The sequence below is a fragment of the Penaeus monodon genome, chromosome 10 (genome assembly GCF_015228065.2).
Source record: "Penaeus monodon isolate SGIC_2016 chromosome 10, NSTDA_Pmon_1, whole genome shotgun sequence".
NCBI lineage: Eukaryota > Metazoa > Arthropoda > Malacostraca > Decapoda > Penaeidae > Penaeus > Penaeus monodon.
Genome location: NC_051395.1, coordinates 45539325 through 45558997, shown reverse-complemented (window position 1 = coordinate 45558997; position 19673 = coordinate 45539325). Strand labels below are relative to the sequence as shown.

At 39.5% G+C, this 19673-nt stretch overlaps 1 protein-coding gene and 1 long non-coding RNA gene across 2 annotated transcripts in view; one reads left to right on the top strand and one right to left on the bottom strand.

The window, feature by feature from the left end:
- The window catches only part of LOC119578079 (dynein heavy chain, cytoplasmic-like), a 33477-nt gene extending 17147 nt beyond the window's left edge, over positions 1-16330 (top strand). Inside the window, 31 exon segments of the mRNA XM_037925803.1 lie at positions 140-326; positions 530-676; positions 801-866; positions 1921-1953; positions 4244-4479; positions 4602-4779; positions 5046-5252; positions 5383-5606; positions 5767-6392; positions 6500-6698; positions 6929-7072; positions 7240-7375; positions 7496-7621; positions 7747-8094; positions 8096-10054; positions 10246-10450; positions 10563-10774; positions 11079-11255; positions 11456-11679; positions 11894-12104; positions 12344-12585; positions 12717-12850; positions 12853-12929; positions 13154-13348; positions 13571-13754; positions 13990-14130; positions 14244-14350; positions 14564-14767; positions 14969-15166; positions 15310-15478; positions 15942-16330. Coding sequence (XP_037781731.1) covers positions 140-326; positions 530-676; positions 801-866; positions 1921-1953; positions 4244-4479; positions 4602-4779; positions 5046-5252; positions 5383-5606; positions 5767-6392; positions 6500-6698; positions 6929-7072; positions 7240-7375; positions 7496-7621; positions 7747-8094; positions 8096-10054; positions 10246-10450; positions 10563-10774; positions 11079-11255; positions 11456-11679; positions 11894-12104; positions 12344-12585; positions 12717-12850; positions 12853-12929; positions 13154-13348; positions 13571-13754; positions 13990-14130; positions 14244-14350; positions 14564-14767; positions 14969-15166; positions 15310-15478; positions 15942-16201 — 7756 coding nt within the window. The 3' untranslated portion in view covers positions 16202-16330.
- Positions 16331-16726: 396 nt separating this feature from the next.
- LOC119578080 overlaps positions 16727-19673 on the bottom strand; it is a 4420-nt gene continuing 1473 nt past the window's right edge. Inside the window, exon 2 of the long non-coding RNA XR_005229181.1 lies at positions 16727-17235. This is a non-coding gene — a long non-coding RNA (uncharacterized LOC119578080). The remainder of the gene's footprint in view (positions 17236-19673) is intronic.

Genomic DNA, 19673 nt, shown 5'->3' with positions numbered 1-19673 from the left:
TTCGTAAGTATGCGGTAAAGATGTTGGGTTTGCACATATTTCAATGAAGTTTAAAAGTTTTTTGAGGACATGTTCATTAATACATATTATACTTACCAGATCAACACCCATTAAAACATATCTTTCCTTTCCTCACCAGGTTGTGTGACGAACAGCTGTCCAACCAGTCTCACTATGACTTCGGTCTCCGAGCCCTGAAGTCTGTGCTTGTGTCTGCCGGTAATGTGAAGCGCGACAGGATCCAGCGGCTGAAGGAAGAAATGAAGAGCCGTGAAGAAGAGAACATTGATGAAGGAACGATTGCTGAGAATCTTCCAGAACAAGAGGTCGGGAAATATTTGCATCAAAAGGAATATTTTTCATTTTAATTTTATACATGAGAGATGCATCTGTTACGAAATCCACAGCTAACATTTCACAGTAACTAGTCTAATTCCCTTCTAGGTCTCCTGTGATTAGAATGATTTGTTTGATATTTGCAGTTGTCCTTTCATTACAGTCTTGCAATAAGTTCAGTTACCTCTTGCAGATCCTGATCCAGAGTGTGTGCGAGACCATGGTTCCCAAGCTGGTGGCCGAGGACATTCCTCTGCTCTTCTCTCTTCTGTCCGATGTGTTCCCTGGCATTGAGTACACCCGAGCCCAGATGACTGGCCTGAAGGAGGAGATCAGGAAGGTACAGTTGTTCCTTTTTCAGTACTTGGATTGCCTTTGAAATTGCAGATTGATTCTAAGTTGTTTTAGTACTTTTTTTTTGTCTTTATTAAGTGAATTTATTTGTTTTTACTTCTTTTTCTCAGGTGTGTCGGGAGCAGTTCTTTGTGTGTGGCGAAGGAGAAGAACAAGGAGCCCAATGGATGGAGAAGGTATGTTCAAGAAATAATCCTTTATTTTTTCTCTTTTCTTTCTTGATTAAGGAATTTACCATTTGAAGTACAGTCCAGTAAAATGTAGGAATTCAATTGCAAAAAGGAAGTTGATTTGCTTGATCATGATTGCCTCATATTGGTAACTCAGACATGTGTTCAGTATTGCAACATATGAATCCAAAACTGAATTCTTACATGCTGTGTCATTGCAATGTTGTTCAGTTTTGCTCTAAAATCTTGTTTCACAATGATACGAGGTGAAGCAAAAGCACTTACGCCCAACTGGTGCCAAAGCCCTTCATTCCTACACTGCATTAGAGTGGTTGCAGTCAGTGTAAATGAATGAACTAACAAATTTACAGCTTTACATTTACAAGAGTAACCTAAAGTAAGATGAGGACATATCAAAAGCACATTATTTGTCTTTTGTCTTTTGATATTTTTTCATCCTTACATGTACTGCAACACACATGAAGAATCCCTAAGAGAGATTATACCCTTTGCAACTGAGTAGTTAGTCTGATTGTCTAGAAATACTGGTGAATTAAGTGAGTGTTCACATTAATAAAAACCTGTGTTGTCAGACCTATGAAGCTCTAGTGATTTCATCCGTAAAACTGTTCTGTAGATACATAGGCTGTGATTTGACGTCATTACTGTCATCTACATGTATCGAGCTCATTAAGCTTAGGCTCCATTCCACTCTCATGTCATCAAACTCTCGCAAAAAGATTCTGTTGTGTGAAATATGGAACTTGTACTTTTTTTTTTCTTTTTTTTTTTACTCTTGGGATGAACTAACTTGAAAAAGAAAGTAAAGAAAAGATACCTGACCTGTACTTGAACTTTTATGTAACTTTCATGGTGGATATGCAGCAGTCAAGTTATTTTTGCAATTGTTGTGTTGATATGATACAAGAGATAGATATATAATTTTTGAGAACTGTAATATGTTGGTGTCTCCCTCCTGAAGATGAGTTATTGTTTTGATAACCACCTTAATATTTGGCAGTTAATTTACAAACACTGTTTACCCCCATGTCTGCCAAAGGGGAGTATACCTGGGGAGGGCTGGTGCGAGAAGGTAAGGGCAACGCGGACCAATACACTTTGTCCAATGGGGGGTCTCTCGGCCCCCTTGTACTGCCTGCTCTCACCTGTGCTCTCACCTGTATTCTCACACCCACGCTTTCCGAGTCTTGGCTCTCCGTTCTCTCTCTCCCTCCCCTTACCTCCCTCTGTCCCTCCCCCCACCCCTTTGTGCTTGGTATAAACTTTTTGTTCTCTCTTAAGTCGCATTTTAAAGACGACTTTTTATTTGCTTGTGCCATAAAACTTGGTTTATTTATTAATTTATTTTTATTTTATAGATATAAATTTTTTTGTTATGGCCTTAGAATTAATTGGGTTTGCTTTGCAATGTTCAACCTCATTTTCAATAGTGATATTGATGGTGAAAATTGATGCTATCTTGGATGTGAAATTATTTGTGAAGATCCTAATGCAGATCATTTGTGAATTTGGGCCACCAAGCACTATCCCCAATAGACATATTCTGCTGCCTTTTTTTTGCAAATAAAAAGAAAAGGAAAGAAAGAATAAGATGATAAAGAACCAAAAGAAATACTTAATATTCAGAAGCTTGTTATCCTCGTTAAAGATCACAAAGTTTCATAAGAAAAGAAAGAAGAAAAAAATCACCACAGTGTCAGGATTTCTACATCTTCCTCAGTTCTATGCTCTCTCTCTCTCTTTCTCTTTCCATATCCATATCCTTGATTTATCTAGGCACCTTGAAGCCGTTGTCACTGGACTCCAGATTGCCTAGATTTTCTCGTCACGCACCTTCATTGTGGAAAGACGGAAATGCTACAGCCACTTGTCATTCTCCCTTTTCACCCACCCACCCCTTTTGCGCAGGAATGTTCTCTTTGCACTTGTAGTTGGGAATCTTTCTTTTTTTCTTTTTTTTTTAAGTAGCTCATTGGATGCGTCTGTTTGTGGTGTACATACATACATACTATAGTATCGTATACTAAAGTATGTTCTCTCTTCTTTTTTTCTCCCTCTCTCTCTCTGTCTCTCTCTTTTTCTCTGTGCATTCTGGTTTTTGTCATTGTATATCTTTTTCCTCTTGTACGACCTTCCTCTCTCTGAGAATGAGAATATAAGGTGGCTTTTGTAATTAATGGGTTGTATATTTTTTGGTATATTTTTGAGTATGTAAATTATTTTCACCCCAAGTTTTTGTGATTTGATTTTTGGATTGTTATGAATACAGTATCTCTATATATTAAGTTTTACTTTAGGCTCCAGATTCAGAAGTAGCTTGTCTGGTACAGTTCACTTCTTTGCAAATTCTCCATAGAGTAGACAGTTAACCCATTGCCGACGGGTGGCATGTACTTACATGCCATGGCATGGCGGGACCATCTGCCGGGGGCACGTACGCACATGCCATAGAGTATGCGTGGACATGCCATGAGTTTTTTTTTGTTACAATCACGGCAAAAGATAATTTTTTTGCCAGTAAAAGTGTGATTAAGTCGGTTCTAACACTTTCTCATTTTTACCATGCAACAAACAAAAAAAAATGCAACAAACCGACAATTTCAACTCCATGATGCCACACACTGCTTATTTTATTCGGACTATAGACCGAATAATGATCAACTACATATCTTCGTAGTATTACGAAGAAACGGCATCGGATGCTGGTATTTGGCATGAGTTGTCGCGCATGCTCGGGCGACGATATAAGCCCCCGGCAGCGAGGCCCCGGCCTCTATGAATGCTACCCGTCAATTATGGGTTAATGATGGATTTGGGTTATTTTGCAGTATAGTTTGGTTTCTTTGCAAAAACCGAAAGAAAAATGTAAATGTTATGTTTTTATAAGTAGTTATTTGCAATAGTGAATTGACTACATGTGTTGCTGAATGATAAAGCTCACTTTTTTTTTATTAATTAGGGAAATTATGTACCAAATAGTTACTGCCTGAATCTAGTATTTTCTTTAGAGAGTATATATATATATAGATTTTTATATTATATACTCTTGATGTGCATATTTTCCCAGTGTAGGATTTACTGTTATTTTTCTAATCTTTATGAAAATTCTGCTGACTATAAAATTCTGTATATGTATATTTTTTTACTTGATACAATAACTTCTAATTTGCAACTTAAGAATTAGTTTACAGCATTTCATGTAGTGATATTAATCTGTGGTTTTGTAATTCTGTAATCTCTAAAATCCTCTTAAGTCATGCTTAAAAGAGAATAGATTTTACATTCATAATCAGTTTCACTTGGATTTTACTTCTGAGAGTTGCAAGGGCAAAGGACTGATTGTTGCACGTTGTTTTTTCCAGGTCCTCCAGCTGTACCAGATCAGCAATCTGAACCACGGTCTGATGATGGTGGGTCCCAGCGGCTCCGGCAAGTCGACTGCCTGGCGTGTCCTTCTCAAGGCCCTGGAGCGCTTCGAGGGCATTGAAGGCGTGGCACATGTCATTGATCCCAAGGCCATGAGCAAGGAAGCACTGTACGGTGTACTAGATCCGAACACCCGCGAATGGACAGATGGTCTGTTCACGCACATTCTCAGGTAGTGTTTGTGACTTGTTCTCTGTTCTGATGGTGTGTTTTTCGTGACTGTCCGAAATTTGTAGCTTTCCCTGGGATGTTTGTTTGTTTATTTTTGTTAATATGGGAAATTTATTTTCGCAGGAAGATCATTGACAATGTGCGAGGGGAGATCAGCAAGAGGCAATGGATTATCTTTGATGGTGATGTAGACCCGGAATGGGTAGAGAACCTCAACTCTGTCCTCGATGACAACAAACTACTGACACTGCCCAATGGTGAACGTTTGTCCATCCCACCAAATGTCAGGATCATGTTTGAGGTAGATTATATTGCTTTGGTGCAAAAATGAGTGGTAACGGGAATGAATCAAAGAACATCTTGAATTTGTTGATGAGGAAATCTTTTACCTGTATGTTTTTACCTTGTCGTCATTGATTGATCACAAAGACATAAGAGCATCGTTCATTTTTTAAAAAATACATCGTAATTTAAATACTTTACGTGTTCTCTTCCAGATTTTGTTGTTTTGTTTGAGCACTATGCAGTTCTAGTTCTTTTATATGATTGGCATATATTTCTCAACAGGTACAAGACCTCAAGTATGCAACCCTTGCCACTGTTTCTCGCTGTGGTATGGTTTGGTTCTCGGAGGATGTGCTGTCAGTTGAGATGATCTTCGAGAATTTCCTCTCTCGTCTGTCCAACATCCCTGTGGAAGAGACAGAGGAAGATGCTGGTTTCATGAGGAAGTCAGACAAGAAGAAGAATGATGAAATCACACCAACATTGCAGGTTTGTTGAATGCATACTCATTCCTTAAGGTAATTGAAAAGCATACAGATTTTCCTTGAAGTTAGATATGATTTGTTCATGTATCTTTTAAAGGGATAGGCATGAAACCCACTGAAAATCTTTGCCACAGGTGCAGCGAGATGTTGCCGCTATCATAGCCCCTCACCTGAGCACTGACGGACTGGTTGTGAAGTGTCTGGAGTATGCAACCACCCATCTGGAGCACGTCATGGACTTCACTCGCATGCGTGCCCTCTCCTCTCTCTTTGCCCTGCTTAACCAGGCAGTTCGGAATGTGGTGCAGTACAACAACACCCACCCTGATTTCCCCATGCAGTCAGATCAGCTGGAGAGGTAAATTGTGTGGAATTTGTAAGATCAGTTTGATTTGTTACTATAATGATGTTGCTTTTGATTTGAGTTTTATGAGTTTTTCTCTTTAGGGTATTGTTCACAATATTTAATATCTGAAAGTATCTTGTTTTTTGTGTAAAAAAAAAATTTTCTTCTTCAGATACATGCCCAAGGCCCTGATCCACTCCCTCTTGTGGAGCTTTGCTGGAGATGGCAAGCTCAAGGCTCGCTGCGACATGGGAGACTTCATCCGTAACTGTACAACCATCCCTCTGCCACCCAATGCCAACACCCCAATCATTGACTATGAGGTGGCTATCAGTGGCGAGTGGCTCCTGTGGTCGAACAAGGTGCCCAGCATGGAGGTAGAGACACACAAGGTAGCAGCGCCTGATGTGGTGGTGCCTACAGTAGACACCGTAAGGCATGAGGCTCTGCTGTACACCTGGCTGGCTGAACACAAACCACTGGTCCTGTGTGGTCCACCAGGTTCGGGTAAGACCATGACCCTCTTCTCGGCCCTGAGAGCTCTGCCTGACCTAGAAGTTGTCGGCCTTAACTTCTCCAGCGCCACAACACCAGAGTTGGTTCTCAAGACCTTTGATCATTACTGTGAGTACAGGAAGACCCCCAACGGCATCATCTTGTCCCCAGTCCAGCTTGGAAAGTGGCTGGTAGTGTTCTGTGATGAAATCAACTTGCCTGACATGGACAAGTACGGAACACAGCGAGTCATCAGTTTCTTGCGTCAAATGGTGGAACATGGTGGTTTCTACAGAATTTCAGGTGGGTCATCCATGATTTGAACCAGAATTGTTTATTATTTAAGTGTTAAGAACTTTGTATGTAAGAAGCTCTAATATATAATAAATGACCATCATTTTTTTCTTCAGATCAAGCCTGGGTTAAGCTGGAACGCATCCAGTTTGTTGGAGCTTGTAACCCTCCCACTGATCCTGGACGAAAGCCTCTGTCTCACCGATTCCTGCGCCATGTACCCATTGTGTACGTGGACTACCCTGGAGAGACTTCACTCAAGCAGATCTATGGCACCTTCAACAGGGCCATGTTGAGGATCATCCCATCACTTAGGTGAGTAAAAGGATCACTGATATAAAATTCTGAATTTTGCAGTTGCTTACTATATAAAATACCTGGCAGCTCTGCTTCTGTGTTATTGTATCAAATGGTGATACGTTGAATGAATGACCACTGTAGTAATTTTGCCCTATTTTATTTGTTTTGATTCTGGAAATTTGATTTAATCTTTACTGATTTTTCTTCAAACATTTCTTTATATATAACTGTCATATTCATTTCAGATCATATGCTGATCCACTGACCAATGCCATGGTCGAGTTCTATCTGCAGTCTCAGGAACACTTCACACAGGACATGCAACCTCACTATGTCTACTCCCCAAGAGAAATGACCCGTTGGGTTAGGGGTATCTGTGAAGCTATCAGGTAAATTCTTGCAGGATTTAACACAAGGTTTTGAATGATGTTAGGCTATGAATATTTATGAAATGTTGATATTATTCAAGATATCATACTTAATTTAAAATATATTATGTTCATGTATTTTTGCTGCACCACATGAACATTAACCTAGTGAATGCTTTCCCCTAAAGGCCCTTGGAAACTTTGGACGTGGAAGGCTTGGTGCGACTTTGGGCTCATGAAGCCTTGCGGCTGTTCCATGATCGCTTGGTCAATGATGAAGAGCGCAAGTGGACCAACGAAAATGTTGATGCTATTGCCCTGAAGGTAAGGTAGATTTTTATAACTGATAAACAAGAATTTTGTGTTTGATGATTCTTACTCTTGTATTATTTATATTTATAGACTGCTGACTTCAGTTTATTTTTCCCATTTTTCCCATCACAGCATTTCCCCAACATCAACCGTGATGTGGCCCTGGTTCGCCCCATCTTGTATTCCAACTGGCTGTCCAAAGACTATCTGCCAGTGGATCAGGAAGAACTCAGAGACTATGTCAAGGCCAGGTTGAAGGTAATTACTTTCATTATTGTTGTCTTTGTTGTTGTTCTGATAAATCCACAACAGATTTATTATTTATTTATTTTTTTAGTGATTGTATGAAATGTTTTTCTAAAGTATATTTTCCATCATGACAGGTCTTCTATGAAGAGGAACTGGATGTGCCCCTGGTACTTTTCAATGAGGTGTTGGATCACGTCTTGCGTATTGACAGGATCTTCCGCCAGCCACAAGGTCACTTGCTACTGATTGGTGCATCTGGAGCTGGCAAGACCACCCTCTCACGCTTTGTTGCATGGATGAATGGACTGTCAATTTTCCAGATCAAGGTCCACAACAAATACACAGCAGATGATTTTGATGAAGATCTCCGTTCAGTTTTGAGACGATCTGGATGCAAGGATGAGAAGATCTGCTTCATCCTGGATGAGTCTAATGTATTGGATTCTTCCTTCCTGGAGAGAATGAACACCCTGCTTGCCAACTGGTGAGGTTCCTGGCCTGTTTGAGGGAGACGAGTACACAACTCTGATGACTCAGTGCAAGGAGGGCAGCCAGAGGGCAGGCCTCATGCTCGACTCAAGTGAAGAACTGTACAAGTGGTTCACTGGTCAGGTCATGCGCAACCTGCACGTTGTGTTCACCATGAACCCATCTGCAGATGGTCTGAAGGATCGGGCTGCCACATCTCCTGCCTTGTTCAACAGGTGTGTACTCAACTGGTTCGGAGATTGGTCCAATGGTGCTTTGTTCCAGGTTGGCAAGGAGTTCACCAATCGTATTGACCTGGACAAGATGAATTGGAGTCCACCTGACTACTTCCCCGTGGCTTATGAAAGTCTGCCTGTGCCCCCAACACATCGGGATGCCATCATCAATGCCTTTGTGCATGTTCATCAGACACTCCACCGTGCAAATGCCCGTCTGGCGAAGCGAGGCAGCACTGTCATGGCAATCACACCAAGGCATTACCTGGACTTTATCAACCACTTTGTCAAACTGTACAATGAGAAGCGCTCCGAACTGGAAGAACAGCAGCTCCATCTCAATGTTGGTTTAGGCAAGATTGCAGAAACAGTAGAACAGGTTGAGCATATGCAAAAGTCTCTAGCAATCAAGAACCAGGAGCTGCAGGCAAAGAATGAAGCTGCCAACTTGAAGCTCAAACAGATGGTGAAAGACCAGCAGGAAGCTGAGAAGCAAAAGGTTGCCAGCCAGGAACTTCAGGAACAGTTGGAGGCCCAGACTGAGCGCATCAGCATCAAGCGTGAAGAGGTAATGAAGGACTTGTCCAAGGTAGAGCCTGCTGTGCAAGAGGCCCAGAGTGCTGTGAAGAGCATCAAGAAGCAACATCTGGTAGAGGTGAGATCCATGGCTAACCCACCACCCATGGTCAAATTGGCCTTGGAGTCCATTTGTCTGCTCTTGGGTGAGGCAACCTCTGACTGGAAGACCATTAAGTCCATTATCATGAAGGACAACTTCATCAACACTGTTGTCAACTTCAACACCGATGACATGCCCGATGACATCAGAGAGAAGATGAGGAATAAGTACATCAGCAACCCTGACTACAACTTCGAGAAGGTTAACCGTGCCTCTCTGGCTTGTGGTCCCATGGTGAAGTGGGCCATTGCACAGATTGAATTTGCAGACATGTTGAAGAGAGTAGAGCCCCTGAGGAATGAGTTGCAAAGCCTACAGGACCAGGCTTCTGAGAACAAGAAGAAACATGAGGATGTGAAAACCCTCATCAACCGCCTGGAACGTTCAATTGCAGCCTACAAGGACGAATATGCTGTACTCATTTCACAGGCACAGGCAATCAAGACCGACTTGGAGAACGTCCAGGCCAAGGTAGACAGGTCAATGGCTCTGATCAGGAACCTCAGCATTGAAAAGGATCGATGGGCTGCCACTTCTGACACCTTCAAGTTCCAGATGTCCACCATCATTGGTGATGTGTTGCTGTCTTCAGCCTTCCTTGCCTATGGTGGTTACTTTGACCAACAGTTCCGTCAGAACCTCTTCACAAACTGGTGTCATCACCTGCAGCAGGCCAATGTGCAGTTCAGAGGAGACATTGCTCGCACAGAGTACCTGTCCAATCCAGACGAGAGGCTGAGATGGCAGGCAAATGCTCTCCCGGCTGATGAGCTGTGCACAGAAAATGCCATCATGCTTAATAGATTCAACAGATACCCACTGATCATTGACCCATCTGGTCAGGCCACAGAGTTCATCATGAATGAATTCAAAGACAAGAAGATCACCAAGACAAGCTTTTTGGACGACTCCTTCAGGAAGAACTTGGAGTCGGCCCTTCGATTTGGTAACCCGCTCTTGGTGCAGGATGTCGAGAATTACGATCCCATCCTCAACCCTGTCCTCAACCGTGAGCTGCGCAGAACTGGTGGCCGTGTGCTGATCACACTGGGAGACCAGGTTTGTAGTAATTAATATCTGTGTTAATATCTAGTATAATGTTAAAAATAATGGGACAATGATTGTAATATCTTTATTATTTAGTGTTGTACTCTTAGTTAAGTAATACATGATTAGTTACTAAAATACTTTTTGGAAAATGTAGAATAATCATATATTTCACCATTATAATTACCATTCTATTATTTCAGGACATTGATTTGTCACCAGCCTTTACCATCTTCCTGTCAACTCGTGACCCAACTGTAGAGTTCCCACCAGACATCTGTTCTCGTGTCACATTTGTGAACTTCACCGTGACAAGGTCCTCTCTCCAGTCGCAGTGCCTCAACCAGGTACTGAAGGCTGAACGTCCTGACATCGATGACAAGAGATCCAACCTCCTGAAGCTGCAGGGTAAGAATCTTAGTTGTTCAAAAAATTAGAACGGGCATTTGATGTTTGTTGGAACTTTAATATTCTTTCAGGTGATGTGTCTAATACTCATATTCTTCTTTGACCTTTTTAGGAGAATTCCAGTTGAGGTTGCGACAGCTGGAGAAAAACCTGTTGCAGGTCCTGAATGACTCCAAGGGCCAAATTCTGGATGATGATTCTGTCATCACCACTCTGGAGACTCTGAAGAAGGAAGCTGCGGATATTTCCCTGAAGGTCCAGGAAACTGACAAGACTATGCATGAGATCGAAATGGTGTCACAGCAGTATTTGCCACTCTCTTCGGTAAGATTTTTCTTTCGGTGATGCTGCTTTGGTATATACTTGTTTCTTGTCGTACAGCTAAATGTTAGGAGGTTACTTTTTTGCCATGCTTCACTTACCTTTAATTTAGATTTAGTAAAAGTATTGGAGTAATGAATGAGTTGATTCATGTATTTTAACCCCTCCCCCCCTATTTGTTAATAGTCTGAGACAAAAATTAATTACTGGTTTTATTGCAATCCTCCTGGTAAAAAGATAAATATATCTTTACTTGATGCTTTCATTATCAAAAGTAAAACGCAATCTTATTTTGAATTACTTTCAGGCATGTTCGAGTATCTACTTCACCCTGGATGCCCTCCACCAAGTACACTTCCTCTACCAGTATTCTCTACACTTTTTCTTGGACGTCTTTACTGATGTCCTCAGCAACAATCCCAACATCAAAGACCATACAGATTATACTCGCCGACTGTCTATCATTACCAATGATTTGTTCCAGGTATGTTGTTTTAATTGGATTTTTTGTTGTGTTTGTGTATGGGTACTTTGAAGTTCATTTCCCAATGTGTTATTTTATTTTTTCCATCATTGTTAAGAATGAATGAAAGAAATAAAGTATTCTTTTTAGATCATCTTTGTATTTAGCAAATATGTGGGTAGGTAATAGATCCAAGTTGTTTATTATATACATCTTTTCAGCTTACCTATCAACGCGTGTCAAGAGGCATGCTCCACACAGATAGACTCAGCTTTGCATTGCTCCTTGCACGTATTCGCCTCCGCGGTGTTTCTTCCGAGTCTACCTACGACATAGAGTTCCAATTCCTCCTCAAGAGCAAGGAAGGTCTCTTCAACTCCAGCACTTCTGCCATTGCTGGCCTCACCCCAGAGCAGACTGATTCAATGTTGAGGCTTAGTAATAAGTAAGTAACTGTTGGTTGTCTGTTTGTCCAATATATACTTATATACTTTTTTCTATACTTTTTTTAGACTATTGTTTTTCTTGGGACTATCATGTGAAGGACTTATGCAAGAGTTATGTGAAAGGTTATGGAACCTTTCATTTTAAAAAGCTGCCTTAGATAATTTATTGAATCTTGTTTAAAAAAGATAAATAAATGAATAAATTTGTTACAGAATCCGAGCCTTTAACAATGTGGATAGGTTTGTTGGAACAAAGGAGTTCTCGACCTGGATGGAGGCTGATGCTCCTGAGCTCAATGTTCCAACCATCTGGGAGACGGAGAAACAGCTCTCCCCAGTAGGTCTTTCTGTGTACCAGATGTTGGCTGTACAGGCCTTCAGACCCGATCGACTCTATGCGGCTGCTAACAACTTTGTGAGCAGTGTAAGTATTATAGTTTTGTTACCATCATCGTTTTTGTGTGTGGGGTGGATGGATATTAATTTAAGATTTGTGAATTTGTGTGTTGGTTGTGTATTTGATTGTGAAATTGGCAAATCTCCGTAGGAAATTTATCAAAGATTGTTGTTCTGTAGCATATCTGCTGTGTACTGTAAAATGATTAAGTTGGTTAGACTCCTAAAGAAATGAGAATATACATTTTCCAATTTTTGCTTTGACAGGTGCTAGGAGACAGCTTCTTGGCCATTGGAGAAAGAGAGGTGGACCTGACCAAGATCGTTGAAATGGAAGTGAAGGCTAACACCCCAGTCCTCATGTGTGCTGTACAAGGCTTTGATGCTTCAGCACGAGTGGATGACCTGGCTGCCGAATTGAACAAGCCCATGACCGCCATTGCTATTGGTTCTGCCGAGGGCTTCAGCCAAGCTGAAAAGGCCATCAATTCTGCTGTGAAGAATGGCAGGTGAGTAGCATGTGCAGCGCATAATTCCAAGAATGTCAGTGGCACTTGGAAAGTGATTGCAGGTAGAATTCAAGTGTTTTTATCTGATGCCACTTTTTACGATTATTATAAGAATGCTATTCTTTTTACAGGTGGGTAATGTTGAAGAACGTGCACTTGGCCCCAGGTTGGTTAGTGCAGCTGGAGAAGAAGTTGCACTCTTTGCATCCTCATCCACAATTCAGGCTGTTCCTCACCATGGAGATCACTCCACGCCTTCCTGTGAACTTCTGCGTGCTGGTCGAGTGTTTGTCTTTGAACCTCCTCCGGGTATCCGAGCCAACCTAATGAGGACGTTCAGCACGGTATGTGAATATCTGACATTATGAGGTATTTTTTATTTGTTTATTTATTACAAATAGCATTAGCAAACCAGCTAAATATTTATAAAACTTTTATCTCTTGACTGTAAATTCTGTAAATGATCCACTTTTTACATATGGCTAATGATCCAGTTTTATATTAGATATCTTATAATCCATTCTCATACCTGGTAAAATTATTAATTTGTTTCGTTTTGTTTCTCTAGGTCCCAGCATCTCGCATGATGCGTGCCCCAAGTGAGAGGGCTCGCCTCTACTTCCTCCTGGCTTGGTTCCATGCCATTACGCAAGAGCGACTGCGTTATGCGCCACTGGGTTGGGCTAAGTACTACGAGTTCAATGAGTCAGATTTGAGGGTGGCATGCGACACTCTTGATACTTGGATTGAGGCTACAGCTATGGTGAGAACTCCTTGCAAGTGTAGTGATATTGGCTTGTGGGTAATAAGTAAGCTACTCAGTACCAATATATATTATGTGAACTATTTAAAAGTAATAAAAAAAAAAAAAAATTGTGTATGGTATTATATCTTGTTATAAAAAGATAAAGTATTAACATTTACTCCAGAGAAACAAGTTGGAAAGTTAAAACCTTGATTTAATAAAGCCATATTTCTCTTGCAGGGTCGCACAAACCTCCCACCAGAAAAGGTACCATGGGATGCCCTGGCGACACTGATGTCTCAGTGTATCTATGGAGGCAAGATCGACAACGAGTTTGATCAGCGCCTCCTCACCTCTTTCCTCTCCAAGCTGTTCACACCCAAGAGCTTTGATCCTGATTTTGCTCTGGTCAGCAATGTTGATGGTGAGTATCATGAGATTTGATGCAGTATTTTATGAGAGAAACTTGTGCAAGATGAATATTCAGGGTATGTGTGCAATGGGGAGTATTTTTACAATTTCTTATTGTTGTGTATATATAGAATTTTCCCAACTCTTAGAGTCCTGATGCTCAGAATTTCTCTTGATTTTCCACTGACTACAATCTTTTTTTTTTCATATTTAACTATAACCTTCTCTCCCTCCTCATTTAACTGCAGGCAAGGATGGCCAGATCACAATGCCTGATGGTATCAGGAGAGATCAGTTCCTTCACTGGGTTGAATCTCTTAGTGACCGCCAGACGCCAACCTGGCTTGGGCTGCCCAACAACGCTGAGAAGGTCTTGCTTACCAACAAAGGTATGGCTTAGTTTCTTATTTATTTTATAATAAATGAATGATGATTAATGTAACAATTTTTGATAGATAGTTGAGAGTTGTAGAAAGACTTAGATGAACAAATTGTTTTTCAGGAACTGATATGTTGGGTAAACTGTTGAAGATGCAGGTTCTGGAGGATGATGATGAACTGGCATATGGAGGAGATGAGTCTCCTGGCACTGAGAGGAGGGAAGTTGAGGTACGAGGATGCTGTGGGAAAGTTCATGAATTGTATTTCTTAAATTTCAGCTTTTTGTTGTATTTTTTGCAAAAACATTTTATGGTAAAGATAGGATTATTTTAAAAGGTTTATTTGCTTCTTGTATCATGTAGTATTCATCAACAATCCATTTAATTTGCTATTTTTTCTGGATTGTAATTTTATTTATTTTATTTATTTTTTTCTTTGTAGGGACGTCCATCTTGGATGATTACGCTGAACCAGTCTGCTGTTACTTGGCTATCACTGCTGCCAGAACTGGTTATCACTCTGAGGCGCACAGTGGACAACATCAAGGATCCTCTGTATCGCTACTTTGAACGTGAAGTTAATTCCGGAGCTAAGCTTCTGCGCATTGTCAGGAATGATCTGAATGATGTCATTCTCATCTGCAAGGTATGTTGAATACATTCTGTGTGAAGGGCCATGAAAGGAGAAATGCATTTACCTGAAGATAATACTGTTTGATTTGTGGACACTTTCGGAGATTGGAAATAAGTAAATAGAAACTATTGCCATATTTTTATTTGTTTGTTTTGTAAGCTTGCAAATTAATTGGTAATGAATAGAAAATGAAGTAAGTTTCTTTTTCTTTAGGGTGAGAAGAAACAGACCAATTACCACCGAACAATGGTTAGCCTGCTCGTGAAGGGCATCATCCCTGATCAATGGAAACTGTACACTGTACCTCGAGGAGCCACAGTGAGTCAGTGGGTGACTGACTTTGCACAGAGAGTCAAGCAGCTGCAAGATATCTCTCAGCAAGTGGCACAGTTTGGTGCAGTGGAACTAAAGGTGGGGATTCCTTGTTCATTAAATCATTATTGCTTTTCTGTAGTACTGAGAAAAATATATGGTATTTGTATAACTTTTCCTCTTCTATCAAGAAAGTATATACAGACTTCTGACTTGTAATCATGGATCTTCATTGCTTTCAGAATGTGACCGTATGGCTTGGAGGTCTCTTCAATCCAGAAGCTTACATCACAGCTACAAGGCAGTGTGTAGCTCAGGCCAACTCCTGGTCTTTGGAGGAACTGACATTGGAAGTATCCATTGCCGATTCTGAGGGTCAGGTCACAGCTGCAGGCGGATTCAATATCAAGGGTAATGGGACTTTCCATTTTGTTTTCTGCTGAATGTGTGTGAAGAAAAATTGGTTCATTTTTATTCTTACAAACTTGTTAGTCTTTTGAGTTCTGCATATTCTTTGTGTAGAGCAGTGGTTCCTAACCTTTTTCATTCTGTGGACCCTGACCAATATATAATAGTCTCCATGGCATCTCTCCAAATTCAATTATTGCTATTATGAATAGTGTATTGGTATCAATAGCTATAGGACATGAATGCTTTATGGAAAGATTCCAATTTATTGACATATGAGATAATTATATATAGTTACTATCAGTAAGAAAAAACTCGGTTTAATTTGATGTCATAATTTTCATATTGCTCCATGGCCCCCCAAGAAAGTACCCCCAGGCTGGGAACCCCTGGTGTAGAAGAAAAGTAAATTTAACAGAAATATTTTACTGCTAACAATGCATATTTCTTTCTTTTCTTTTTGTAGGCTTGAAACTGCAAGGTGCCCTGTGCAAGAATAATGAACTACACCTCACACCAACTATCATGACGGAACTGGCAATGGTCACCCTTCAGTGGGTACACCTGGAGAGTACTGAAACAGACAAGATCACCCTGCCTGTCTACCTGAATGCCACCCGAACAGACCTGCTGTTTACAGTTGACTTGACAATGGCACCCAACCAGAGCACCCACAGCTTCTATGAACGTGGTGTGGCACTTCTGACTTCAACTAGTCTCAACTAATTCTGCAGATTTTCGGTTTTAATAAGTTTTAATTATGCAAAAGATTTCAACACATTCCTGAGAATTCTTATGTACTGATTTTTAATTAATTGGAAGATGCATAACCAAAGAATAAAAGGCTAATATAATTTTTGATGTTTATTTTAAACAAAATACAGAATTCCTTTAAATGAATGTATTTGCAATATCACAGGGCAGCATAAATGTGCCGCAAGAATGTCAAGTTCAAGGAAAGTAAAATCATGTGGGGAAAATTATATGTTTCATTAGTTTTTCATGACTTTGTCTTCTAGTTTGCTTGAAAATCCACTGGAAAAGTATTAACAATAATGCTTATCTTTTTTGCAAGATTTTATTATTTTATTTATTTATTTTTTGTCACTGAACAAATACCCATGGACTAAACTATCCATGAAACAATATGTGCAAGATAAGTACATTTACTTATTTGATTTCTAAAACAATATAATTTGCCCTGATTTTAAAGATTGTCAGATAATTTGTGCTATAAATACTTGTATTGTCTTTAGTGTTCTTTCTGCAGCAGATTATTTTTGTTAGAAAATAAACTGCCACAGGAGCCTGTGCAATTCACTTTTGGACGGGAGAAAATATACATAATGCACAGTAAATGGTACTCTTCCTGGTAAAACCGTATTGATACAGATGCTTGTATTTATAAACTTCACACCTGCCTTTCTCTACAGCACCATTGAAAGAACTGACTAGATCCATATGCACAACACCTACACTAACATCTTCATATTTATAGGGTGAATATTTCACATAAACTGAGATATGAGACCCTAAGAGTTGCCCATTTTACTTTTTTTTTTTTTTTTGTCTCAGGATACAAACAGATCCATGACACCAATAAAATAACCGTGACACCCTTGGCCACAGTAGAGTGCTTTTCCCCATTCTTAGAAGGATCCAAGGTATTCAAGTGACTTTCGAGGAAGGAATGCGAACCCGAGGACTAAGGGTCAGCATCTCAACTTCGGATGGGGGCGATAAGTCTCGGGAGGAGTGATCTGCAAAAATATGCTTGGAATTAGTTCAAAATGGTTGATGCAAAAGACATGGCTGTAAAATCTCATGGAGACCTTTATTTTAGTATCATCTTTAGCTTTTCAGAGATTTATTAGTGTTGAATTATATTATGTTTATATTATCCATAGATAAGAATATTAATCTATCAAAACAGTTGCTAAATGGTGAGTTACAGATTTTCTTACCTATTTATTTATATATATTTATGTGTCCTAATTATCAGATCCACAGATCTGTTTTGGGTATACATACATCATGCATTTCACCACACAATAAAATCCTCTGTCAAGTGCTGAAAATTAGAATGAAGGTCTTGTAGACCGATGGAAAAAGTGGACCTTGCTGTACATACATATGACCATGGCAAGACAGCTGGGCCCATGCTTATCAGACCAGCTCGTAAAGCAAAAGTGGGCAAGAGAAAATGACATTCTTTTACTTGCTGTAACTTTGATGCTGAGCGGATCTTCACTTTGTACTGACGGGAAAGAGAAACCGGGGGACAAAGGGAAAAAGTGGTAATAAGACTAACCGTGAACTTGTACTTTAGCCTGTAGTGGGAAGTGTTAGTGACTCATACAAAGCTACAGCTGTAAATTGGTGAAGTGGTTCAATACAGTACCTAGTGCTTCATTAAGCACAGGTCATGTGGTTGTAAGTGAGATCTTGTGTGCGCATGTTCACAAGTGTGGTTTTACCTCTTGCAACTTGAATACATTTATACTCATTAGCAAATGGATAGACAAAAATGGAATGTAAATGTAGTAACTACATACATTAAACTTGATTAATTTTCTTCAGTACGTCTCATAAGTTTAAAAATAGTTTCTTCAGGAGATAATTATATTTGTGTTGGAAAAAAATAGACCAACCCATTCAAAGTCTCAAACAATCCAACTATTTCAAACTTAAAAAAAAAAATAATGAAATATGTCTGTGTAATGAAAATTGTCTCAAAACTTGACTAACTGAACACATCCAAAAAAAACAACAACCAAATGTGAGTGACTCATTGAAAATCCAGTGAACCATAACTAGCTGCTTGTGATGGTGATCAGGAATAACATGATGACATACTTGGAATAATCTTTGAAGCTGAGGTAACAGATAAATGTATATGTTGATGCTTACACTAATCTACAATATGATTATTTTCGAGCATTGTATGTATGGAAAAATGTGTGTGTGTGTGTGTGTGTGTGTGTGTGTGTGTGTGTGTGGTGTGTGTGTGTGGGTTTTGTGTGTGTGTGTGTGTGTGTGTTCATGCGCGCGCGTGTGTTTAAGCGTATCTGTCTATGCGAGTGTGTGTGTTTGTGCGCGTGTGTGTATGTTGGTGTGTGTTTAGGCGTGTATGTGTGTTTAGGCGTGAGTGTGTCAATGCGGGTTTGTGTGTTTATGTGCGTGTATGTACTTATGATTTTGCGTGTGCGTATATGCGTGTGCGCGTGTTTATACGTGTGTATGTGTTTATGTGTTTGTGTGTGTGTTTATGCGTGTGTCTGTATTGTGTGTGTTGTGTGTGTGTGTGTGTGTTGTGTGTGTGTGTGTGTGTGTGTGTGTGTGTGTGTGTGTGTTGTGTGTGTGGGGTGTGCGTGTGCGTGTGCGTGTGCGTGTGCGTGTGCGTGTGCGTGTGCGTGTGCGTGTGTGTATTTATGCATGTGTTTATGCGTATGAGTGTGTGCATGTGTATATGTGAGTAAGTGTGATTGTGTATGTGTGTGTGTGTTTTGTCTGTTTGTAGCAGAATTTAGATGGAATGATAAAAAAGTTGATGAACGAAAAATAATAACTGAAATGATTATGAAGATGGTAAATAAATTTACAAGTTTAGGGGTAATTTAACTTATTCCTTTATCACTACTGTCATTACATTCATAATTATCGTAATAATGGCATACCGTTAAGATTGTTATTATTGTTATATTGCAATTAAAATCATAATAACTTTTATCATTATTTTTATTATGATCGTGATTATTATTATTATTATTATTATTATCATTATTATTATTATTATTTTCATAATCATTACTACTGTTATGATCTTTATTGTCAGTGATTTTCTTAATAGTCACTTTTATTACTTTCACTGGTTATTACTTTTACTCCATTATCATTGCCATCATTATCATTAGCGTTTTTATCATTATTATAATCAATGATTTCATCACTAGTCATAGTTTGACCTTCATTATTATTATTATTATTATCATTATTATTATCATTATTATTATTATTATTATTATTATTATTATTATCATTATCATCATCATCATCATCATCATCATCATCATCATCATCATCATCATCATCATCATCATCATCATCATCATCATCATCATCATCATTATCATTATCATTATCATTATCATTATCATTATCATTATCATATTATCTTATCATTATCATTTTATTATTT